We start from the raw sequence: 26783 nt of genomic DNA, 5'->3' as shown, positions 1-26783 counted from the left end.
TTACATTTGGTAAACAGACATTTTAAAATTTGATGACTTTGTTCGTAAATATCTGTCTTATAGGGCACCCCCCATGGCTTAGGGGTTAAAGGGGACATATGAAAACTGGGTATTTGAAGTGCCTACCAACCCCACAAACTGTGAAATAAGTCAACCCAGTCAGTTTTGTCTCAATGTCCCCAGTTTGAGTCCAGCTGGCCTGGGGGGAAACCTTTCTGCATTAGAACACCTCACGCTTGAGGAGGGACAACTTTTTTATTCATATCTGTTATGTTGTCAGTGAAGGATGTTATGTCACTTTTGAATTCAAACACCAAAAATTCCATACAGTACGTGCCAGTACAGGACACTATAGGTAATGAGAGAATTTCCAAAGGAAAACAGCTATCTGGAGAAGATGACAAATAGCGTAACAATGCAGGAAACAACCTGTTGGCACGGCGACTACTCCATGGCCTTCACAGGACTGAAATCATCCCAACGCCACTGAGTTACTCACTGTACCACCAATAACACATTCTATTTGGCATTTTGTTGAATGGAACAATTACGAGTATGTGAGGACAGGGTGCTTTGAAAATAACTTTATTGTCCATAAGAAATAACCGTGAAAAGAACAGGACATATCACTGCTTGCATTCTGTTTCTCACTTCCGACTCTGGAGGTTCGTACTGCAGACACATCTGCAGCGATCAGCCTCTATACATACCGTGTAGCTATGTGTCTCTAAATGCCACATGGAGTATATGGATATAGATTTGTTGTAGAGGTAATAAATGTTCTAACATTTAAGAGCAGTTATATTTGTAATACTTGACAGTTTACTCGTGCATTCTTTTGACAAACCTGAAAACTCTGGAGTATACGGCCACCGCTTCCAAAGCTTCCACATAATGGAAAGAAACAACATTGTCTTGAATTTATTCTTCTGCCATAATTTAAGAGTCAAAAAACAAAACTCATTTTCTTGAGTAACAGTAGAACTTAAACCGAAGCCAAGCCTCAGAATTAGAACAGATCCACGTAAGTTTCCTCAACCAGATTCTATTAGTCAGGTAGAAGCACTACCACGCAGTCCTTCAGAATGATTAGGAATATTAAATATCAAAGGCCAGCTAACCTTATGTAGAGAAAAACAGCGGCTTTGCAACATAGTCACAGTTTTATTAAAAGAAAGCCTACTCAAAACGTAAAAAACAAACAAATTAAAGCACTTATTTATATATGGACACTTGACAAATTCAAGCTTTTTTTGTTTTAAAATTTTCATCTGTCATTCAAGCATAGCTACAGCACAGCTTTCCTCAGTGCCCGAGAAGCCCAGTGCCTGCAGAGAGGGACAGAAATGATTCAATCAAATCAGAACCAAAACATACTTTACACCCCAAAAAACCCAACAAAACTCTGATTTAAAGGGACTCTATGTAAGAATCAGAAATGTCTTGTTAACAGCGACACCTACGGCTGTTAAGTCAACTCTAAATAGACATGAACGAGCATCGGTCAAAACAGTGAGGCGACACACGTCAGCTAAAACCACAATATCACTCTATATTTCAGCTGCTTAGCAGTAATGTTAGGGAGTGAGAACGAGCGCGGTGTGTGAGTGAAGGCAGGAAGAGGAGCAGAGCAGCAGAGACTCCGGTCCTGGAGACCAAAGCTACGGTCTACACTGTGTCTTCCGGCCGTGGTCGGGAGGCTGAAGCAGGAAGAGTTAACACTGTTTTGCAAGACGGGCTTCACTAGATATAACTTTGCGGTTTTGGTGCTTCCGTGTAGTTTGTGTTGGAACAGCGGAGCCACACGCGAGCGTGCATAGGAAACACCGACCCGCAATGATTTATAAGAGTGTAAGTGTAAGAAGTTAATAACAGTACCTTTAATTTACTAAATAATCGGATAATGAACAATCTGGCCAAACATTTGGTCAACTGTCGGTGCTTGTGTTATCAAAAACCAGCTGTACAGAGAGTTTGGTCAGTATTCAAAAAGTATTTGGTCTCAATACCAAGCCCTAAAATTAAGATCAAATCCTTCACAGGAATAACATATCTTAAAAGTGTGAATTTTATGACGAGCAAAGATCCATATAACGGTACTATGCTAAATGTGTAGTAATCCGTCGCTCTCTAGCCTGGTACCAGACCTCCGGATCGATGTTCACATCTCACATGCTTTTTCAGCTATCCAAATAGAATAATGAGGTGAGTCTCATTTTCGGGTTAGTCCCTCTCAGTTTTAATGCATCAGTGTAGATAATAGAGACGTTAACTTCCTACTGGATGAAGAAAAAAGAAAAGAAAACAAGAAAAGCATCCTCACCTTTAAATCCCTCTTCAGGCATTCTCACTGTGAAGGAAGCAGATGAGAAACAGTATTATCATATTAAGCTTTTTAAAAAAACAAAAGTAAATGCAGCGTAGTGGAGGTGAAGATGACGACATTTACCCTGATAGACATCATCCATCGCAGCATAGTCTGCTATCGGCTCATCAGCCTGGAAGGAAACAACGGAATGAATGTTTTGGATTAAAAGGAAAATATGTGTAATCACCATGGAGATGATGTGATGGGAGTCAGGAGCTACAGCGGTGCAGGTTTCTAAGTAATAATCTAAGTAGGACGTACCTTTAGACAGACAATGCATTCGGGGATGACGCCCAGACTACCCAGTGTGGCCGAGTCGTCCGTCAGACTTTTTCCATCGACGGAGAGGTTCTGGTCAAACGGAGCCACGGAGAAGGCGTGCATAATCTACAGGGTCACAGCAAAGTTCGAGTACAGTAATCACAATACTTCTATATTACAATCAGTTCTGGTTAGGGGCTTGTACATACAGACGTAGGCAAAGTTGTTGGTAACGTTCCGTTAAAGAGAGAAAAACCCACAATGGTCACTGAAATAACTTGAAACTGACAAAAGTAATAATAAATAAAAATTCACTGAAAATTAACTAATGAAAATCAGATATTGTTTTTGAATTATGGTTCAGCAGAATCATTTAAAAAAACAAACTAATGAAACTGGCCTATACAAAAATGATGGTAACATTAACTTAATATTTTGTTGCACAACCTTTTGAGGCAATCACTGCAATCAAGTGATTTCTGTAACTCTCAATGAGACTTCTGCACCTGTTGACAGGTATGTTGGCCCACTCCTCGTGAGCAAACTGCTCCAGCTGTCTCAGGTTTGAAGGGTGTCTTCTCCAGACTGCATGTTTCAGCTCCTTCCACAGATGTTCAATAGGATTTAGATCAGGGCTCATAGAAGGCCACTTCAGAATAGTCCAATGTTTTGTTCTTAGCCATTCTTGGGTGTTTTTAGCTGTGTTTTGGGTCATTATCCTGTTTGAGGACCCATGACCTGCAACTGAGACCAAGCTTTCTGACACTGGGCAGCACATTTCGCTCCAGAATGCCTTGATAGTCTTGAGATTTCATTGCACCCTGCAGATTCAAGACACCCTGTGCCAGATGCAACAAAGCAGCCCCATAACATAACCGAGCCTCCTCCATGTTTCACATTAGGTACAGTGTTCTTTTCTTTGGATGCTTCATCTCTTCGTCTGTGAACATAGAGCTGATGTGACTTGCCAAAAAGCTCCAGTTTTGTCTCATCTGTCCAAAGGACATTCTCCCAGAAGCTTTGTGGCTTGTCAATATGCATTTTGGAAAATTCCAGTCTCGCTTTTTTATGATTTGGTGTCCTCCTCGGTCGTCTTCCATTAAGTCCACTTTGGCTCAAACAGTGACGGATGGTGCGATCTGACACTGATGTACCTTGACCTTGGAGTTCACCTCTAATCTCTTTGGAAGTTGTTCTGGGCTCTTTGGTTACCATTCGTATTATCCGTCTCTTCAATATGTCATCAATTTTCCTCTTGCGGCCACGTCCAGGGAGGTAGGCTACAGTCCCATGGACCTTAAACTTCTGAATAATATGTGCAGCTGTAGTCACAGGAACGTCAAGCTGCTTGGAGATGGTCTTATAGCCTTTACCTTTAACATGAAGGTCTATAATGTTCTTTCTCATCTCCTGAGACAACTCTCTCCTTAGCTTTCTGTGGTCCATGTTCAGTGTGGTACACACCATGACACCAAACAGCACAGTGACTACTTTTCACCCTTTAAATAGGCAGACTGACTGATTACAAGTTTGAAGACACCTGTGATGCTAATTATAGGACACACCTTAGTTTAATATGTCCCTATGGTCACATTATTTTACATCTTTTCTAGGGCTACCATCATTTTTGTCTAGGCCAGTTTCATCAGTTTGTTTTTTAAAATGATTCTGTTGAACCACAATTCAAAAGCAACAGCTGATTTTCATTAGTTAATTTTCAGTAAATTTTTATTTATTATTGCTTTTGTCAGTTTCAAGTTATTTCAGTGACCATTGTGGGTTTTTCTCTCTTTAACGGAACGTTACCAACAACTTTGCCTACGTCTGTACCTGTGCACAATTACACATCCTGTAAAAAAGCTGTTTATGTGGACAAACGTTCACTCCATCCTCAAGATGTCATCAACCACTTACTCTTTCATGTTCATTTTAAAGGCTTCAGGCTTTGTTTCCAGCCATTCAGTACCGTATCCCGTCATCATTTGGAGCTCTCACCTGTATTTTCAGCTCTTTAAGTGTCTGATTAGCTGAAACGATGAGTGCCTTCTCTCCTCGGAGTTTCCTGTGCCGGGTGCTTCTCCTGATTCCACCTAGTTTGGTCATGTTGGTCACAGGGACTGCAGCTACTGATGCTGTGCTGCTGCTGTCATCCAACTTTAGCCGCTTTGCACCATCTTGAGACTGAAAGGAAGTGATGTGATTATTAGCTATTTAGGGCTGACGACGCCTCTGTTCCTCATCTTTGACAACAACAACAACAAAAAGTCACTGGACTTTTGATGCTCCTCATCCTACTGGTATTATTACCTCCGTCAAGGAGGTTATGTTTTCTGTTCGGCTTGTTTGTCAGCAGGATTACGGAAAAACTACTGGCCCAATTTTCATGAAACCGGGTGGAAGGATGTAGCATAGGCCATGGAAGAACCCATTACATTTTGGAGTGGATTGGCTTTAACGGAGGTCTGCAATCTCTGAGTGTCCTTCTAGTTATTACTTTGTTTTTTGTAGTTGTTTGTTTTAATTTATTCATACTGCACATATGAGGCACATAAGAATAACCAAAGGAAACCAGACATTGTGTTGAGAGAGAAAAGACAACGGTTGCAGTGAAAGAGCACAAAGATGAAACAAATGGATGGTTTAAGTTGTTTTGCTCTGTAAATAATGTAAACAAAGGAAATGAACCAGAAATGAAAAAAAGAGATGTAGTGCAGCTGTAGCGTGGAGATGGACTTACCTGGCTGAAGTCTGGGTCTTTCTCTCCCTCCACCTTTGGATGTTCTTCCTTCTCCTCCTCTGCCTCAGAGCTGCTGGCGTTCAGCTCCGGAGCCGTGTCCTTTATCATCTATGCAGAGGAACAACAATGGAAATTGTATCAACAACTGAAATTCTGTGGATCTCATTTTAGACATTATGTAAGAAGAAATACAGTTGTCGCTGTTTGGATGACCTAAAATGTCCTCTTTTCATACCCTCTGGTCTTCGATGACTTTGCGGATGTAGATGGTTGCTTGGGTGTATTCTCTGAGGTCCCTCTGCTGCTGGAAAAGGAAGCTCTCTCTGCACTCCCAACAGAGATCTGAACACATCAACATGCACCCACGTCAATATCAAATAAATGAAGGATGGTGAGAAGCCAAAAAAGGTCAAAGCAACACTCTACCCAAAATATCAAACTGTAGGAACGTTACAGAGTACATCATTCACTTTCATCCTTTTTATCAGAGTAAAACAGAGTTGGCACTATTGGAATCCTTAATAACAGCTGTGAATCCACGTTGACTACAGCCTCCGCCCTCCACAAAGGAGGAAGATACAAACACAGCCACCCTTTAGGCCTACAGGCAGTGCGTGTTTGATATTCAATGATAGATTTTGAGTAGAGTATTACTTCAGTATATAAAAAAAGTGTATTAGAGGAAACATTTTGAAACTGAGCTGTGAATATGAGGTGAACCATTTCCCCTAACTTTGCACTCTTACCAGGCTGAGTAGTGTACTGAGTGGTGGGCCCGCTTAGCATGGTCTGTTTGAAGCAGTGGATGGAGATTGGCTGGTCCACGATGAAGAGTCTGTTGATAACTTCCCATTCGCTGGGCCAGAGCAGAGCTACACTGTGCAGGACAAACAGCACAACATGAGAACACAGCAGCGTCCAATAAGTAATACATCAGTCCTTAGTGTCCTAGAAGATTCCAATGGCTCGTCGGGCCTATGTTGACACCCCACCGGGCCTAAGCATCGGGGAATTTCTTTTTAAAATGTATTTTTAAGATGTTTTTTTTAAACTGAATTGTGTTATACAAGTAGCAAACTCCTTTAAAGAATAACGGTCAGGACACACTGGGCGCGTGAGCAGAGTGTTAATGCGTTAAATAAATTAGTGGTGTTACAACAAATATGCGTTATAAATAACGCGTTATTATGACAACCCTAATACAAATATATTATAATATTGTCTTCATTGGAAAAAATCCATTATTGATATAGCCATAACTTTAGGTCAGCATGGGCACCCTGACCGGTCTGCGGCTACGCAGCGCTGTACGCAACAAACTGAGATGCACTGTGTGTTCTGACACCTTTCTATCTGAACCAGCATTATAAATAAATAAATAAATATATATATATATATATATGCCAATGAAGCCCCTTTAAATATATATATATTATAATGGGTTTAGGGGTTTATTATTATTAGTATGGGTTATAATAGACAGTGAAGTTTAATTGCTGTTCCACATATTGTTTGATCCTGTCAGCAGTATAATTCTCATGGAAAAACAATTTATCTGAAATGTTTGAAGGATTTCTTTCGTAGGTGAAAAGCAACGAGGGCGTTTAATAAGCAGAACTCACTGTTGTGCATCTCCAGTGGTGAGAGATTCATAGGTGAACATGAAGCCTCCATGGGGACAGAGCAGCAGAGTGTTGCCCACATTAGACACCGGAGAGGATTTAGTGGGCCTCCTGCAAAACACACACACAGACGGGAGAAAAATGACCAGTTGAAAGGTTAACATGCAAGTTTAATTGAACATCATCAGGAACGGGTCAACCTTAATGCAAACTAAATCAATGACATTGGTTTTAGTCATTAATGACATACATCTGATATTTATGCCAAACTAGTCTTTTTACTAACTCCTTTTATGGAAGGCTGACCCTGTTCTTGAGTTCACTTTATTTTGACAATGTGACAACAAACACAGTAACACTATTTTGTTCTTTTATTTGTTTCTTGAAACAAACATACCTGATGAATTTTCTCCACTCATCCACAAAAAACAGAGGGACTATGTAAAGTACATCGGTGCCCTGGGGAAACAAAGAACAGAGGATCAATTGGATTCACCTGAATCATAGTTTGTTATCATCTACCGTGATATTTGTATAATTTCACTTAATGTTATTCCAGTATAATTCATGTTGCACTATATAATCAGCGCAGTCAAACACAGCTGGAGTCAAGAAATGTAACGGCAACCTCACGAAACCTCATGTTCTGAACAGATACATCACATTACAAACACTAACAAAAAGTAACATTTGCATTGTGGAACATGAAACAGCGAATCTAACAAGCTATCCAGTCCAGCACTCTGCTTTAGGCAGGCATGATGGGAAATGTGGGCCGTCGCTATCGCTACTACTCTCAGCACTGGCAGAGTGTGCATCACAGCTGAGCGGACCGACCGTCGCATGACTCATGCTCAAGCCTGCCGTGTCTGTTGCTCGTGCCGACTGCACAGGTCGCACATTATGCCCGACTTCCATCAACATACTGACAGCACCACGGGGAGAGGAAACACTTTGGAGCACTGCTACGCTTTCGCTCTACTCATAAAGGACAGATGTGTAACAATGAGGGGCAGAAATGGAATATAATATTAATAGCTATGTTTTCTTTAGTGTGTATTCACCTGAAAATAACAATCGTGTTTTCGTTACCTTAGAAGCAGCCGTTTAGACTACACAATATCAGCCCGATTATAGTCCAACATGACTGTCGTAGGGTTGTCAACTCGGATTGGGAACGATAAATGAGTGTCGTGTGCGACAATCGATCGTTTTATCTCGTGTAGTGTGTCATAGTAAACAACAACCGCTTTTGTGCTTTCCACGACGTGTTCCGTTACGGCCGTGAATTTGACCGGCTGAGCACAGACACACACAGCTGTAAACAGAAGCACATGGCTACTTATTATGCAGAATGATGTCATCAAACCTTCCCAACGCAACTGCTGACGGACCTTGCAGTAGGATATTCAATCTAGGTTGTGTCACCACCGCCGTTGCGTCTTTGCGCATGGAGCATCCCGTTGCGCACCCGCTTTCGCTTCTCCCTGTGATTTATATCTTTATTGTTTTCCCTGGAGCCTCGTGGGCCCCTTTACATGGTCGGGCCCGGGGGCTTGAGCCCCGGTAATCCCGTATATTAAGATGGCGGTGCCGGGAGAGTGTGCATCGTCGGAACAGGGGACCGAAGAATTTATGACTCTCAATCGTCTAACCTGACATAGAGACCATCGTAACTGTAGAAACAAATATTATAGTCTGATCCTGGCATTACAACAACCGGCTCTAGAGAGGGCCATTTGCTTTTTCATGTCAGCCACCGTAGCTCTCCTACACTCTTGGCACACGGGAGAGGCTTCAGTTGGCTGCAATCTCAACCTCACCGCTAGATACCACCAGATCCTACACACTGCTCCTTTAATGGACATTAGGGCCTCTTTTTCAATAACTGCATTGGAGTGAAGCGGTTCCATGACTCTGGCAGACAGTTCGGTGCTTGGCTTCGTCTCTACCTGAGGCCACTTGGTGAGTGTTGGCCGGTTCTTCTCATTGAAGAGGTTGAGCAGCTGGTTCTTCTGGTCCAGGGCCATCATCTTACTCACCGCCTCGTTGTCCTTTTCTTCCTGCTCTAATGTCTGGACACACAAGAAGGAAATGTTTTAATACCACAGCTAACCCAATGGTTCACCCTATTAAGCACATCTAACAACTGTGGATGCCATGACTCATTTCTCCATGTGCCTGCTGTCTGACTATAGCTTTCATCAGTTTGGGTTGATTTATAGTTCCAAGTTAAGGGCTTACAGGGCATCACCAGAGCCTTATGCACATACAGTAGCTCAAAAATGTAACTACACATCAGGTGATACACAGAGAGCAATAACTGTTATCGGTCAGTGTGTTTTTCTCCTACAAGTTTCTGATGCTGGTGGAGATTTTTGATAGTGAAGACAACAGTTAAGGAAGTCTCAGTAATCTTCTCCTTTTAAGAAGATTAACACACAGCCAGCAAAATCCATCTCCTCTGCAAACCTTCTGCAATCGCTGTTCTCTATCACAGTGAATCAAAGAACATAAACAGGATTACTGCAGCTATTCATGGTGCCCACTGTCACTCTGTATCACAAAGTCAATCAAAGATTGTAAACACAATTATATAATGGGGTATAGGTCTGTGTATTGTTAAGAATCTGGCGATACGATACGTATCATGATGGAGGGGTTATGATTCAATATATTGCCATACAATAACAACAAAGGCGATATATATTGCGATTCTTTAAAACTAATTTTCGGAAAACTGTGATAGTATAAAGAACACATCACCATATGCATCAAATAAAATCTTACTTTTTTTTATGCAATTAGAACAGTGGCATCTGCATTTGCATTCATCACAGTCCCTGTTAACACCAACACCGTAGCACTACTTTGAGAGGGCACATACACTGAGAGGACACATCTCTTTGCAATTTAAATAAAGTATTGACTGAGTTCATCTTAGCATGTTAATTATTAATTAAAAATCGACAAAACAAAAAGAAAGGGATCAGTGTGATGCAACTGTGGATAGTTTGTCAATGTCTGCTCACCAGGCACTGCTGACAGGACTCTTGGATTTGGGTGAATTCTGGGGCTTTGGGGAAGTATTCCCTCAGCTTGGTCCAAACTTCAGAGGATACCAGCTTCCTTTCAGTCTCTAAAATACTCAGACTCCCTACAGCAGGAACAAATCAAAGAAAGATTACACTTTGTAAACATTTCTGTTTCAAAATTGTACAATGTCATTGTTGTGAAAGTATTTTGTAAGACGATGGGACATTACCATGAGTGCAGACAATGTCTTCATTGAAAGTCTTCATCTCGTCCTCGTTGCCCTCTGAGAGATCTGGGCCGAACTCTATAATCAAACAAGATGAAACCAAGAATGTTAACGTTCACAGTCCGTAGGAGATGTTAGATGAATTTAATACTTGAATTTAATAGTAGTTACCTTCTCCAAGGCCAAGGCCCTTGAAGGAGGTAACTACAAGGCAGATGCAGAAACAAAGTCCCATCTCTTACTCCTACCTTTGCTGTTGCAGTGTGGTCCCTGTCCATTGGTCTGGCCATTGCTGTGTTTGGTTTCATGTTCATCCTCCTCTAGCTGTTCTAAAGCCAACTGCCTCCAGCTACGCAGAGATGCTTTGCCCACCCAGTAGCCCTCACCACTGAGAGAGAGAGAGAGAGAGAGAGAGAGAGAGAGAGAGAGAGAGAGAGAGAGAGAGAGAGAGAGAGAGAGAGAGAGAGAGAGAGAGAGAGAGAGAGAGAGAGAGAGAGAGAGAGAGAGAGAGAGAGAGAGAGAGGCAGTGATAAATACTAAGGCTGTCAAAGTTAACGCAATAATAACGTTTTAATGCAAATTCTTTTTAACACCACTAATTTCATTAACACATTAACACAACTTGCAATTTTTAATTAACCTCTTAAAAATCCAACGGGCTGCTGTCGCTATTCGATTTTTCAGAGGTTGTAGCAGACTCAGTTTTAAAGGTAGAGGGAAGATACTGGCATCATATGAAACTAGAAAACCGAATGAATCCATTGTTACCAACCATACAAAGTTATGCTACTGTACATTTTGGCCAGGAAAAACTGACATGGCCATTTTAGAGTTAAAATAAACAGAAAATTTAAAACGGCTGAATAATAACGTTAGATGACGCATGGGGTAATGTTACGCTGCCATAAAAGATAGCAGTTAGATTGCTGCCGTGACTTTTAAGTAAAAAACTGGCTATTAAAATACAATTTGATCTAAACTTGACTTGATGCACCACAACGCCACAATCCTTTAACCTAACTCATCCTGAGAGTGTCTACCTGAGCGTGCGTTTGACCAGGTTGGTGATTTCCTTGTAGTCTTCATTGAGTTGGTTCTTCAGCCGCAGCACTCTGCATCGCTGGCCGACACACTCTCTACACAGAGAGGAGCCTGAACAAACACACAGGAGAAGGATATGTAAAAGATGTACAAGACAAACATTGTGGTCTTAGGAGCAGTCAGGATGAGACACATTTCTAGGGATTGAGATATGATTTGAGTACAAAGCTGCTATCGGACTGCAAACAAGAGTATTTCCTGAAATGACAGAAATACAGGTAAGTCAACTAGTGATGTTAATGATTATTCAGTGATTGATTAATCACGGTTAACAGTTTGATTGATCAAGATCAACAAACTTGCTTTTGAACTAACCACTTCAGTTTGCTAAGTCTGCTGCTTCTTTAACTATTCCTCTCAGTATTATCAATTGCATCATATATAAGCCAATTTTTATTGTGTTATAGCAAACAGCCTGCACAGATAACCCATCCTTAACCATGTAGATATGCTCACATTCTAAAGTAAAATCCTCTAGGACTTAAAGCTTCAGTAGTCAGTGTATTTTTGACATCATTGGGCAAATAATATCCATAATAACCTTTCAGCATATTGTGATTCAAGTGTTCTGAGAGATAACTAGACTTCTGCTCCTCCTCATGGCTCTGTTTTCAGGCTTTAGAAAATCTAGCCCGTGACGGGAGACTTTGACCAATCACAGGTCATTTCATTGAGAGAGCGTTCCTATTGGCTGTGCTCCGGTCATGTGACCTGAACTTGGCGTTCCTTCTACCAGATTTCACAATGGCGGCTTTCTCATTTTACAGCTAAACCGTGCACTACAAGATGATTCTGAACATCTGAGGAGAGAAATAGACATTAACGTAACAGAATATTGATTCATATTTGATCAGCGCTGCCTAGTTTGACCGTTTGGTCGGAGATCGCGAGTGATTGACAGCCGGCTCTCATAGACGGCAGATGGACTTCAGATCAGCTCTTACTGCTTGTTTTCCTCCTGTCTGTGGAACATGAGTTTTTCCAGGTTACATGTATTACTGTCACGATATAGCGACCGTTTTATAAAAATAACTTTTTTTAATCATATTTGCTCCAATCTCGCCTACTTCAGCTTTAACTGTTGTCAGGAGATGACGCATATTTTCTTTTAATGATAAAGGGATTTATAGGCTCTGATAACAGATAGGGTTTGAAGGGTGCACATCATTAGAGATGCACCGATCGATCGGCTGCAGATCAGTGTCATATTTCAGATTTTTTTTGCCGGTCACATTTATACACGTGTGCTGCTCCTGCATGATAGTTTTGCGTCGGCACACAGCGGCACAAACACACACACGCACGCACGCACGCACGCACGCACGCACGCACGCACGCACGCACGCACGCACGCACGCACGCACGCACGCACACACACCACATATCGTTGATGTGGAAGTAAGGGAATCATGACCTGTTTAACGTGCTAACACTAACGTTAGCTCTAAGCAGCTTATAATATAGAATTAATTAAAACTACTAATGCAAAGATTTAAAAAAAAAAATCTAATTATGTATTTCAATAAAAATACAATCATTAATTTCCTCATCATTTGAATTGTGTGGTTTTATGCACTGTACAACAGTAACAATAGCGAAGTAAAAGGATAACATTTTGAGTTTTTGGCGGTTAACACTGTCTTTGGGATGGTTGAAAATATTTTTCGGGAATGTTCTGGGAAAAAAATGATTGTGGAGCCTTGCTGTCAATTATAGTTCTTAGAAAGAAAATCTGAATCGGCAAGTCAGACTTTTAAAAAATCGTAAATTGGAATCGGCCAAGAACATTGCATTCGGTGCATCTCTACACAGCGTGTTTACTCTGATGTCATTTATGTCCTACAGGAAAGCCTTCGAGTGCAAGCCTAGTGTTATAATACAGGCTCATTCTTTAATTCTCAAGCATACCTCATACAACTGTGAGGATGTTTAAAGCGATGCAAAGTCGATTGCATGCGTACATATTTGGTTTGATGATTTTCAGACATACTTAGAGTGTTTTAAAATAGGGATCATTGTGATACCTACTTCTGTGTAACTATTGAATCGGAAGCACTAAAACTCTAAAGTTTTGCAGAAGCTCATGATTTGAGAAGAGCCCGACACGCTCTGGTTTCGACTGACCGTCCAGCCTCGGTCCTCCGCTGTAGCGCTCGTAGAGGAGCTCGGCAGCTTGCAGGGAAACCCTCTTGGAGTCTCCCACCTTGTCCGGGTGCAGATTGCCGTGAGAGCAAAGGAAGAGGGAGTTGTCGATCTCTTTTGTGGCGGTGGAGTCCTCTAGCCACTTCTTCAACCAGTCCAGGGGGATGAACTCGTACGACTCGCCTGAGGAGGGAAAGAAGAGAAACACATCAAACATAAAAGAGACACGGGATCTCTCATTTTGATTCATTAAATCCAGGCTCATTCAGTGATAACATCTGCTTTTCTGTATATAATCCCTCACATATCCAGATATAAACACAGTAAGTATGGAAATTGTATGGAATCAAATACTAGTTTGACCAACACCTGACTTCTTTTGTAACTCTGACACTGGAAACTGTTGATATCATTCTAATATACAACATCAAGACACAGTATTTGCTTCTGGCAAAAATCCCAAACTGTCTGTAGTTCAGTAGTGTGTTGTGTTGTACTTGCAGTGTTACTACAGACAGGGGAGCTGTTGTACAAGTTAAGCAATATCCCCCTATCACTATGACTGTCCCCTTTGTTACACTGTCTATACTAAAAGTTACATCAGACATGTATACTCTCTTTAGTGGTTCTGTTAAGTGGACTGTGAGTGATTAGGGAATGTTTTTACCGACCGTCTCTTGCGGGTAAAAGGTCGTAGAGCTCCTTCACCTCCTCATGCTTGGCTTTGCCCTTATCCACGCTCTGTTTTCTCATGTGGGCCATCTCATTGCACCACTCCTCAAATTTATGGTTGTCTTGGTCCACCAACCTCTGAAGGAAGGCTGGGAGCCAGGACAGAGGTGAAAGAAACCATTAGACAAGGCGACACGGACCTGGATGAATTTTTTTACTTTCAAACCACATTTCTCAAGACATGTCTTAAAGGTCCCATATCGTGCTCATTTTCAGTTTCATACTTGTATTTTATGTTTTTACTAGAACACGTTTACATGCTATAATGTTAAAAAAAATCGTTATGCTTCTCATATAGTCTGCCTGAATATACCTGTATTTACTCTCTGTCTGAAACGCTCCGTTTTAGTGCATTTCAACGGAATTGCGTTGCTAGGCAACATCTTGGGTCCATGTTTACTTCCTGTCAGCTGATGTCATTCACATACACTGCAGCAGGAAATAAATTGGGACACATCTAGAATGTTTACTTTTAAAACTGTGAAATGGTCTAAATATTGTAGATTTGTGACATCACAAATGGAACAAAAATCCTGACAGCTTGTTTCAAAAGCACAGTTTCTGAATACGGGCTGTGTGTATTTCTCTGTAGATTGAGCGTTTTGATACTTTCACAGTATTTTATAAAGCACTTCAACCTGCTTTATGATATAATAGACATGAAAATCTCACTTTTTGCAATATGGGACCTTTAATTCATTGATACAAACAAAGACAGTAACCATAAAAGATTGCTGCTTCCTTGTCTGGCTGCCATCTTTGTTTGCGTCAAGGATTAAGGAAACATTACACAAAGCGTGCTAAATGTGACATTAGTTAAAATTCTACTTCTCTCACCTGGCACCTCGACGTTGGTCCAGGTGGGATCTAAATTCTCCTCTTCCTGGATCTTATACACCAGCATGTAGGCATTTCTGGAGCAGTGATAGCCTTTACTGCACTTTGGCTTTCGTGCCTGGGACTTCACTGTCTCAGCTAGGGACAAAAAAGACCAAGAAGGAAGAGCAGCAACTTTGAGAAAAGTGTATATATTTACAGACATGACCCTCAGGTGGGGAAAAGGTAAGACTCTTTAACTTGTAATTCTTTATTTTACCAAAGCACCGTCATCATGCTGACTATCTATTTTCAACAAATAAATTTCATCTGTTGTATATTATAGAAGATTATTCTACATTCAAATACTGGATAACAATAAGACTAGAACATAACACTACATAAGGTAGCTAAGGATTTCAGGAAGGTGGAACTATGGAGTCCATTTAGTACTACTCACCAATGTCCTCCTCGATGCCAAGCTGCAGCTTCTTGCCTTCCATCTTCTCGATTTCCTCGTCGTTGAATTTGTACCAGTCGCCGGTACGAGCGTCCTTCACGTGGGCGATGTAGTGGCCCGAGTAAGCACTGATGCCCCGATGGATCAGCACCGCGCTCAGTTCATAAACAAGCTTCTGGTCTGGAGAAACAGTCCGTCCAAAGACGCACATAATATATCAACATGTTCACCTTTTCAAAGAGTCATCAACAAAGAGAATGTCTGCTGTTGCTTGGGGATAAGATGTACTATAGTCAAGCAATAATAATACATATTTAGCAAGCAGTGAACTAGTTGTGACAGCAATTTATCACCCACGTTAAGGTATCACCTTTTCCCCCCTGAGGACTATCCAAAATGTCCCTCTTGCTTTCTGAATTCAAAGGACTTGGTCTGAGTCCTTTAAATTAAAGGGACTGTTTGTAAGAATCAAAAATGTCTTGTTAACAGCGACACCTGTGGCCGTTAAGTCAACTAAAGTCAGCGTCCTGTTGCTCGCGCTTGTGCTCGCTCTACATAGACATGAACGAGCATCGCTCAACACAGTGAGGAGACACACGTCAGCTAAAACCACAATATCACTCTATATTTCAGCTGCTTGGCAGTAATGTTAGCTGACCAGACGAAGGTCTCTCCATGAATCAATGCTGATCCTAGTGTTGGCTTTTCCTGCCTCAGCCTCCCGACCGTGGTCAGAAGGAACAGCGGAGACATCGGAGTTTTGGTCGTAGACTATAACGTTTCTCTCTGCGGAGCCCCGTCACTTCCGGAAACAAGACACGGGAAACCTCTGTTGGTCTGGAGGAGCTGCAGCAGTTATTTCTGCACAAACGTCCACTGTACATTCACTAGATATTCTCAGAGCTAAACTAACTCTTCTGCAGTGTGAAGTGTGCGCGCATGCACGTGAGAGGTGGAGCGAAAGAGCAGGAACGCGCGCGGTGTGTGAATGAAGGCAAGCAGGCAGGCAGAGGAGCAGAGTACAGCAGACACTCCGGTCCTGGAGTCCAAAGCTACCGTCTCCTTCGCGTCCTCCGACCGCGGCCAACACTGTTTAACAGACGGGCTTCACTAGATAGAACTTTGAGGTTTTGGTGCTTCCGAGTAGTTTGTGTTGGAGTCTGAGTCTGAACAGCGTAGCCACACACGAGCGCGCATGGGACACCGACCCGCAATGATTTATACGTGTAAGAAGTTACAAACAGTCCCTTTAAAAGAGAGATAAAAAGAGTAGTGCATGTATTTTGTTTTTACTGTAGAGCTGACACATGTCAGTAATGCACTGATTTTTAAGGGAACGTGCAGAATGTGTGTGTCTGTGTGTCACAAAGACTCATACTGCTAATACCTTCTTTTCCTTCCAAGAAAGGCCCCATGTCCAGCTGCTCTGGAAAACTGATAAAGGTGTTGAGCTTCTTCTTGTGGCCTGTTTGTCTGGGGAAGACAACATGCTTTAGTAAACCTCTTCTTCTCATAACCAGTTGAAAGTATACACCGATATAGCATCAGTAGTGGGGTGGCTTGGGAAATGGAGAGTGGCACTGCCGAATGTGAAAATGTGTCAATTTTCCTAATGAGGGGCTAGTATTACGGTACAGACCTGTCAAAGACAAAGCGCATGAGCTGCAGGTTGAGGGTTGGAGGAATGCTGTGCAGTCTGATCCTTCGGGTGGCGCTCTGTTTAGTCTGACAGCTCTCGCAGAAGTAGCGGTTCTCCCCATCCAGCTTCTCCTCCTGCAAGGTGTAGAGCAAGGCACAGCCAAGGGTGACCATTGTGAATAAAACAAATACACACATGTTAAGACATTTTCAGGCGCAGTAATTCAACTTTGGGGCACAAGAAATTCTCATTTTAAATCGGACAGATGAATTGTGTCATTGCTCTGCCTCCAAACTCCAGCAAGTACAAGCCTGCTTCAGTCTTGTCACAGTTTTTTGACTAGACTGCTGCTTGACATTTAGCATTAGTTTAGTCTATAACTTCAGAGTAGGTGGTATCACGACATGAACAGTTGCGGGAGGGCATTGAGTAGCATTTGTTTAGCAAAGCATTAATCTGTTTGTTTGCAGTGCCATATCTTTGGCTCTGGTCCGAGCCGCCGTAGTGTTTATAATGCCCTGCTGGATGTTTGAGAGGTCGGGGCGATGGGGAACTCTCCTAGCCTTTTTTGTGACATTTCAGGTGGTTGTTAAAAGAATTAGTCGTGTTACTTTTGCTTGCAAAGTTACATAGGTGCTTTTGATTGCACAACTTTTTATGGTACAAGCAGAGTGTTTTTAATCAGAGCTGGGGATCTATGCATTTATTTAGCCTTCCTAGCCATCGTTGTGTTACAGCGACTTCCTAAGAAGCATTTTACTCCACGGTCTTTCACACACGTGTTTGATTTACTTATGTCCTGCCCCCCTCCTCCTCCTGTTCAGTTTGTCACATGGAGTAACACATATTTGTTATTTGTTGAAGCGGCTTAGGGAGAAATTAGATGTGTCTTTTTCTGATGCAGCGGATGTCCCCGCTAATTAATACAAACACAGTGGAAATGTCCCATAAACATGAGGCCCGAATATAGGGATTACCTTCAGGAACTCTGTGACACACTCGGTGAGGTTCTTGTGGCCCTGGATGTTCAGCTCCAGCTCGTAGAATCGGGACGGCAGGGCAGATGATCGTCCACACTGGTTACAGCTGGAAAACAGCCAAACCAAGATAACAGATTACACCACAGCATAAAAGATGGCTCTTTGTATGGGCTAAAATGATGTTGTCTATGGAGTCATTATTACAGTAATGATGAGTTTTCAAATTTCAATTGGAATGGTTTCAATTCAATCTGGTGTGAGTTCTGAACTTTCATTTTTATCTGGCTCAAAACCTATAATCACTTAACTCTTCTTATAAAAATCCACCTAAAAATAGCTGTATGCCTCTGCATGATTCTGTTCCAAATCCAAAATGATGGCTCTAATAAAAACAGAGCCTTTACTAAACCAAGCCATATAAAAATACCTGGTGTCTAGCTTCCCCCGATAACATAACAACAAGGCTTCCATCTCCCTCAAGAATGTTAAATAAATGGCTGTTAAACCTGTTTCACTGACTGGCACCACATCTGATAAAAGTGTTACACAACCAGACAGCATGAAAAAAACAGAAAAACAGCACATCTCTCTGAGCAACAAGAAAACGTCTCCTTCCCTTCCCTCGGCAAGCCTACACGTTCCTGTACTCCATATTATTGCATTCTCAGTCTAAAAAGGAACTAGTAACACATCCAAAAGTAAATGTCCTTCATCCAAAGAATCATTTACTGATTTTCATGTGAAAAACAGAAAGGCCGACCTATACAATTGTCCCAGTTAGAAGCCAAGGCCTGACACCACCTCACTCACAATGGAGGTTCAGCTTGAATTTTTGTGAGGCTGCCAAAGTGACCAACGCTGGGATTCGGCCACGCTCCGGCTGTGACGTGGTTTTGTTCCGTCCTCCTCGTGGCGTCATACTACACCAAGAGCGTTTCAGAAGTAGAATGTTTTGCCTGCCCGACTTGCAGATTTCATTGATTTGGTCATTTTTCCAGGATATTTGTGCTTCTACCAGTAGGCTACGTTGTTAAATAGTTTTTTTTTTTGTCTGTTTTAATTGTGTTTATTGCTATTTTCAATTTGGCCTCCGGTTGTTGAACACTTTATCATGGCACTTTTCAGTTAAATAAAAACTTGGTCAGGTTTGAGTGGTCTTACACAGTAACGTAGGAGAACTGTCCACAGAACTGCCGCTGGATGACATTCTGCAGGTTGGGGTTCTTCTGCTTGGACAGCGTGTCCTCCAATAGAGACAAGAAGAGCTTTGAAAACTCCTGGGCATCCTGAAAATACAAGGTATGAATTTAATGCACTTTAAAGAAACCAAGTCTCCACTAATAAACATGCTGGAACTCCCATTCTGTGTGTTGAATCGAATAATCTTGCTCCAGGATATGCCCTATACCCCCAGTAGGCCCCTTAGGTCCTCTGAACGGGGCCTGCTAGTTGTGTCCCCGTTTCGAGACTGATAACACGAGGGGACTGTGCGTTTTCTGTCCTGGGTTCCAGGCTGGGGAACGGTATCCCCCCATTGGGGGTCAGGTCACTCTCTTGAGTGTTTTAAGTCACAGTTAGAGACTTATCTTTTTTTCTAAGTGTGTCTATGCTTAAGTCATGTGCTCTACTTTAAGTTGTGATGCTGCTAATTGCTGTTAGATTGTGCTTTTTTTCCTCCTGTTGTAATTGTTTGTGTTGCACTCCTCTTTTGTTCTTTTAACCTCTTTCCTTTTGTAAAGCCCTTTGTAACCTAGGTTTTGAAAGGTGATATAGAAATAAAATGGTACTTACTTGCTTACTTACTTACTTACTTACTTACTTAGGGGTCTGGTAACTTCTGACTTGTGTTATTTTTGACCATTTATGTATTGAAGCAAATATAATGCAGAGTTCTACAGAGTCACGTAAGTGAGAAAATTCTGAACAAAGTTCTCACAATGAGGAAAAACCATGAAAATGAGACCCTAGTGAAATAAATATCCGCAATCATCTTTCAACAAACTGTGAAACCAGCCCTGTATTTCTCAATCAAATGTATGATCATTTCCCAGGTTTCATGTAGTGATTTACCTGCTGCTGTCCTGTGTCCAGGCCCAGTGCTTTGACCAGCCCTGAAGGGTCGATGTATTTTCTGTTGCTGTTCTGCAGGAGTGCGAACAGATATTGCAGATGCTCACAGATGGACTCGGGCTCGTAATCTGAAAGAGACAAGAGACGTCTGTCTGAGAGGATGAAATGCTTTCATCATATAAAAAAGTTTGCAGTGTCATGTCAACTCATTTGAAAAATATTTGAGAAAAACTCTAGATTGCCAATTCACATGAACAAATGATTAAAACCACCAACAACACGGTGATCATGATGTTTAGTTCACTGTTATTACTTCCTACAAGACAGCAGTTATTGCTCCGTTTGTTTGTCTGTCCGTCTGCAAATTTGATCAAAAGCATACGATCGGGTTACACTGTTTGTGTAGCAATAAGCCTTTGGTACAAAGCACAACTACATCAAGTTAGCAGTTGGCCAGATTTAGGAATTATTGGTTTACAAAATAATTATAATCAAAATAATCAAATTTGATATAAATGAATGTTTATGATTTATTTGGATATAACATCTAGAGGGACGTTGTTCTGTATTGGTGGAGCGCCCTCTGCTTTAATTTGTGCAAAAATGTTAAACAATCTAATGAATATTATTGTTGTTTGGGTTATGTCATGTTATGTTATTCTATTCTAGTTGGGTTTAGACCCAACCAGAATCCTCTCAAAACATTCAATATTGCATCATCCTTAAACAATAAATCATCATTTTCGTAAAAGATTGGATCAATTCTGAATTTGTCTTGTTTAGACATGTTATGCCTACAACAGTCTTGGATTCATGTAGACATTTTGCACTAATAAGTACTGAGTGCAGGGTAAGAAAGCCTGAGTCTCACTGATGGTGAAACCCAGGGATAACAGTGGAAGCTGGCGATACATGCCGTACTTAAAGCGTATGCACAAAAAAGTGAAAATACTGGAATCAAATCTCAAATCTGGCTTAATATGCCGACTTAAACCAGGAAATACACAAACATAAAGAAGCATCCCCCCGTATATTTCCAGTTATACCAGATTCAATATTGTGTTCCTGTGCTCGGGAATTGTGGCACTGATAGAGGCTCCTACGCAGCTCCAGGTTGTGGAACCACACTTGCAGGAATGTGTTGACGTAACATGTTGCACCCAGGTTGGTCAGGCCAACAAATGTGTTCTGAAAGGGGGCAGAAACAGAGAGAGGCAGAAAGAGAGAGAGAGGATCAGCTGTGTCTTTAGATATTCTTCCATCTCTGGCCTTCTGATAACTTCCCAGGACTTCAGAAGTCCACCGACAACAGATGTGTCATCTAAGAAGATAAAAAAGGACAGGCGAGGAAACAGTTTGCAGGATGTGTGGCCGTCTGACCGATTAAAGAAATACCTTGTCTCGTCGCTCAGAATTTGGGTCATCGATATTGTGGAAAGCATTTTCATCAATATCCCCAAGCCACGCCTGTTCACCAATACCCACAAGACAGTTGGGATTCCCTTTGCAGTTCCTCCTGCAAAGACCAAGGCATGATTAGCAACCATGACTGTTCCAATACAAACTTTAGAAAACAATGTAACTGCATCTGTTTATTATGTGGACACAAAGGTCATGTAGAAACTCCTTCTAAACATCTTAAGTTATGTTCTGCATACACAGCTACACACCCTTTGCAGTTTCGCTTTCATATACAGTTAGGAGCCACAGATAAAGTTCAGTAACATTGGAAATGTACTAATCAGTGTTGACTGTGATGCCTCCTGCCTACCATCACGTACATTAGAGCTATTTAGTGGTTATGTCGTGCAGTGTGTCTTCATGACCTTTCAGAAAAGTCTACATAGCTGCCCTACATGAAGGCTCGTCCACAAACAAGGAAACAAATCAGACTTTTGATGCACAATAGCATCTCTCTCTCATTAAGCCCTCAACTTTAACATCACATTAAACATCTGCCACTTGTACTCTTTGCTGGCAACATGTTAACACAAGAGATCCGCAGTCCAAACATGTTGAATAGTGTAGGTTGATGTTACCTGCAGGTTCCTCTCTTGCAGGCCGGCAGGTTGACTCGGTATGCTAGCTCGATGTGCTCCTGCCTGATGTCCTCTGGCTTCACCGCTTCCACCCAGCGCCACGCCGCTTTCTCCAGCTGTAAGCGGGGCGCCATGATCCTAAGATGTAACGTGAACCACAGTCAGGTATATGAAGTAGAAAACAGCAACAACGCTCCGGCCTTTAGGTTCGCTGTGATGCTAACATAGCCGGCTAACAGCGGCTACAGGAGTCTGTGCAGGTCATAGCTGGTTCAACCTGCCGCTAGCTAATGCTACTGAACCTAGCCGGCTAGTATTAGCTCACTAGCTCCTCCACTACTCTACTGAACCTGAACAGAGAGCAGACCACTCCACACATCGCAACACTAAGGAGAGCAGTGGACTGGACTGGATCTCGACAGACAGTATGTGCAGCTGGCGGCTGGAGTCAGGGCTAGCCTCGTGCTAATGCTAGCTAGCATGCTAGCCTGTAGCTCTGCGGAGCGGCGGAGCTAGCTGCTGGTTTAGCCGTCATGTCTCTAACCTCCTAACATCACAGCACATCACCAACAGCTTTATTGGGTTAACGGCAAATATCAGCGAACCTTTCATGCGTGCAGCTGCTTCACCAACTAGTATTTCATGTATGTTCACATTTTATTCACGGTTTGTTTTAGATTTAGCGCCTTGCGTCAATTTATAAATAAATTATTTCTCCGCTCAAAATCAACACGACGTCAACAGAGTGACGTAGCGGACGTCAACACAGTGACGTAGAGGACGTTCTCTTTGTTGTGACTGACTGGAGGAGGAATCCGGGCGGTCATGTGAGGCCTTCAGAGGACACTGCTCTGTCCGGATTAACATGAATGTGGCACTTCAGTGCTTTATATTTGTCTTATTCAATAAATATATCTATTTTCATTTAGCCTACTTTCGTTATGAAAAGTTATGTTTTACTTATATTTATATATATATACACACACACACACACACATATATACACATATATATATACTTTCTCTTAGCTGTCCATCGTGTCCGATGATGACGATTGCTCCAGGGGGTTGGGTGGTGGGGGAGGGGGTTCAGCGTCGTTGGCGCTGGTGCCACTTCATGTGGCTGTGGAGGCCGATGCGTGAGCCACACACTCGCCCGCAGATGGGGCAAGGGAGCCCAGATGTTGTTGTAATGCCGGCTGCCCGCTGGTGTCGTTGGGCACGCCTTTCGGTCCTCCTCTGTTGGGTGGTGTGGTGTATTTGTTCGGTTGCTCTGGCACAGGTGACCTGCCAGGCTGACCTATCAAGTGCCAGATGTTCCAGATGGGTGGGGTTTATGTTGCAGCGCTTGAGGAGGTCTTTAGTGTAGTCCTTGTAGCGCCTCTTTTGTCCGCCAGCAGCCCGTTTTGCGTTGCTGAGTTGCCCATAGAGGGCTTGGCGGGGCAAGCGGTGGTCAGGCATGCGGATAGTATGCCCTATCCAGCGGAGATGTTTTTTTGCTAGTGCTGCTTCCATGCAGATGGAGTTGGTCATGGAAAGGATCTCTGTGTGAGGCACCCGATCTTCCGAAGAGAGGCCGAGGATTTTTTGGAGGCATCGAATGTGGAAGGCCTCTAAGCTTTTGATATGCCGTCTGTATGGGGTCCATGTTTCTGCTCCATAGAGCAGAGTGGAGGCGCATACCGCGTTGTAAACAGCCACCTTGGTACTGATCTTTAGGTTTTTGTTTTGGAATACCCTTCTACGGAGTCGCCCAAAGGCTGATGAGGCTTTGTTGATGCGACTGTTTATTTCAGTGTCAAGGGAGCAGTCTTAGGAGAGTGTGGAGCCAAGATAGGTGAACTGGTGAACTACTGTGAGTGGAACACCACCTATTTGAAAGTTAGGGAGTGAAGGAGGTTGGGAAGTGAGTTGTGCCATGACTTCGGTTTTTTGAATATTGACCTGGAGACCAAAGGACTGGTATAGGCTGGAGATTGTGTTAAGGGCATGCTGCATGGACTCTGGGCTATGTGCAAAGACAGCGCAGTCATCTGCGTATTGGAGCTCATGGATTTGGCATGTCTTTGTCTTTGTGTAGGCCTGGAGCCGTCGGATGTTGAATAGACTTCCATCAAGGCGGTGCTCCAGGTGAACTCCATCTCTGTGTCCCAGGGTATGGTGGAAGAGGTGGGTAGTGGCTGAGAGGAGGAGATTGAACAGGACCGGTGCCAAGACACAGCCCTGTTTCACCCCAGTGTTGACCTTGAAGGGCTCTGACTGGAGTCCTCCTGTGAGAACTCTGGCTTGCATCCCATCATGCAATTGCTGCAGGATGGAAAGAAACTTGGGTGGTACCCCAAGTTTTAAGAGCTGTTTCCAGAGCAACTCACGGTTTATGGTGTCAAAAGCTTTGCTGAGGTCGATGAAGGCTATGTACAGGTCCTTGCGTTGTTCTCTGCTCTTCTCCAGCAGCTGCCGTAAAACAAAGATCATGTCAGCAGTATATATATATATATATATATATGTGTATGTATATATATATGTATATATACATATACGTACATACATATATATATATATGTGTATGTATATATACATACACATATGTGTATGTATATATACATACATACATATATATATGTATGTATGTATATATACATATACAGTATATATATGTGTTGTTAAATGTGTTGTGTTGTTAAATGTTAATGACTGATGTAACATACTGTATCTAGTTTGAAGTTTAACTGAAGGGCTCAGCAGAGGCCTATTAAAATGTGAGATTTTCTTCGGGTTATATAAATTTTTTTTTTAAGTGTTTGTTTGTAATAGCCTATTTGTTATATTTTAATAACCAAAATCATTTTCTCTTTAAATTTCAATGGCTATTGTACACATATGCAAAAAGGTGGCTTAATAAATTCTGCTTTTGGTTCCAAAAATAATTTTGCAGTTTCATATGCTTTGCTCCAGTATTGTCTATGATTGAAAAAGAACAAACTCTTGTCTCTGATGTTTGCGTTCATAAAAAAGGTTTTGTTTATGCTTATATGTTTATGTTTATGTTTATTATGACATGTACAGGCAGTACCATGTGGGCAAGAAAATTCTACATGTGTTTAGACCATGTTAAGATAGGTCTCTTTAGAGCCATTTGCACTCCGCTCTATACTGCCCTCCTGTGGGACAAGTTTAGAAAGGCGAGTATGCATAAGCCTCAGGTTGCCTACATTGACTGCATGCAGATATTACTTAAAAAACCCAGGTGGTGTAGTGCAAGCGAGCTGTTCTGTAATGCAGGAGTCAGCACTTTCCAGGCTCTGTTGAGAAACCTGATGTACACATTTATATGTCGGCTAAATTACTCTCAGAACGCTATTATTATGCTACTGTCAAATCCTTGTTTTAGTGTTCTACCATACCAGTCACATGTGGAAACATTGGCACAACTGTCATTTATAAAAAAGTGGCAGTTTCTATTTTAATGTATGTATTGTTGTTTGTGTCTGTCAATAAAGATGAATTGAATTGAATTGAAATATAAGCTTAGCTGTGCTATCAATCATTGAGGGACATGTCTCGTGCTGCTGCAGTATTGCACATCTTCAGGCTGTGCAGATTGCTGAAGTGAAGCATGACCCAATAGAATGTTGAAACAGTTGAAATTCACATCTTGTCCATTTCAAGGTTTTAGTGTCAGAAAGTTAATAAAAGTGGAACCATTTGCACATTTGAATCACTTGCATCATTACAAAGAAGCTGTACCTGGAGAGCTAATGGCCACGTGGTTAGGTGATGTAATCATTATGGCAATATGCTGACTGGATGTGTGTGAGATAATCACATGCAATAATGCTGTGTCAGTGGCCGCTGCTGTTCGCTGGTATTCAGCATGTGAGTTCATGCGCAGTGTAAATTTAAAATATGTTAATTACAGAGAAACAGACAGGAAGTTAGGAGTGAACAAAAGGCCCAGTTATGATGGGCAGTTTGATATAACATTTAGGAATTGTCTTTGGCCCACACCACAGCCTGTTGTTTTACCATTTAAAGCGAATTGTTTCAAGTATAATTGGGAAACCAAAAGAGGTTTCTAGCACAAAATAAAGGATTACAAATGTGGCCTTATGGTCAGGTGGTTCAACTAGTAGGGGAAAGGAAGTATCTGATATGATTGATTGAACAAAAATGAATGGATGACCATTGATGAACAACTGATTATTATCCTGAAATCCAATATTTGCACGTTTTTTCTATTCCAATATGAGGATTGCTGCCTTTCTGTTTTAGCTGATGGCTGTTATTATAAGAGTTTACTGTCAACAAAACATAACCTTGTAAAATAGCCTAATATACAAATAAGATATAGTATTTCTTTATTAGTTTAATTCTGTTTAATTGTTTTCTGTCTTTCTGTTCATTTAAGAGTACAGTCTAGACCTGCTCTATAGTGTCATGAGATAACTTCTGTTATGATTTGGCGCCATAGGCCTATAGATAAAAAATTATAGCTGATATATAATTGGCTATGCTATTACAAAAAATCCAGCCTTTGTTGAATCAGTTGCATATT

General features: G+C 41.8%; 1 protein-coding gene across 4 annotated transcripts; it reads right to left on the bottom strand.

Annotated features, from left to right (window-relative positions):
* Positions 1-569: 569 nt before the first annotated feature.
* On the bottom strand, positions 570-23057 carry usp48 (ubiquitin specific peptidase 48). Of its 4 annotated transcripts, XM_037764888.1 has the most exons (28): positions 22835-23057; positions 22230-22367; positions 21586-21706; positions 21237-21378; positions 20191-20318; positions 19282-19406; positions 18118-18226; positions 17141-17274; positions 16889-16974; positions 15502-15681; positions 15063-15200; positions 14165-14314; positions 13476-13676; positions 11291-11402; positions 10499-10638; positions 10254-10328; positions 10021-10145; positions 8941-9063; positions 7386-7447; positions 6989-7099; positions 6113-6243; positions 5602-5708; positions 5367-5474; positions 4625-4810; positions 2630-2755; positions 2450-2498; positions 2324-2350; positions 570-1328 (listed from the first exon to the last, which is right to left on the bottom strand). In XM_037764888.1, the coding sequence occupies exons 2-28, from the start codon at positions 22361-22363 to the stop codon at positions 1306-1308; spliced, it is 3153 nt and encodes a 1050-aa protein (XP_037620816.1). In that variant the 5' UTR covers positions 22364-22367; positions 22835-23057; the 3' UTR covers positions 570-1305. The 4 variants fall into 4 exon arrangements, 2 of the variants coding, with proteins under 2 accessions (XP_037620816.1, XP_037620809.1); XM_037764881.1 differs by lacking the exon at positions 22835-23057 and having other exon boundaries at positions 22230-22816; XR_005206255.1 differs by lacking the exons at positions 570-1328; positions 2324-2350; positions 2450-2498; ... (1 more) ...; positions 4625-4810; positions 22835-23057 and having other exon boundaries at positions 5437-5474; positions 6113-6238; positions 22230-22819.
* Positions 23058-26783: the final 3726 nt, after the last annotated feature.

The sequence above is a fragment of the Sebastes umbrosus genome, chromosome 1, assembly GCF_015220745.1.
Source record: "Sebastes umbrosus isolate fSebUmb1 chromosome 1, fSebUmb1.pri, whole genome shotgun sequence".
Classification (NCBI taxonomy): Eukaryota; Metazoa; Chordata; class Actinopteri; order Perciformes; family Sebastidae; genus Sebastes; species Sebastes umbrosus.
Note: the sequence above shows the minus strand (reverse complement) of the source record. Positions and strands in the feature narration are given on the sequence as shown.

Excerpts from the sequence above, each read along its gene's own strand:
- usp48 (XM_037764888.1), bottom strand. The coding sequence starts at position 22,363 with ATGGCGCCCCGCTTACAGCTGGAGAAAGCGGCGTGGCGCTGGGTGGAA. Across the intron at positions 21,379-21,585 it reads ATTCTGAGCGACGAGACAAG|AACACATTTGTTGGCCTGAC; the intron begins GTATTTCTTTAA and ends GCCCCCTTTCAG. Across the intron at positions 2,499-2,629 it reads AATGCATTGTCTGTCTAAAG|GCTGATGAGCCGATAGCAGA; the intron begins GTACGTCCTACT and ends GTTTCCTTCCAG.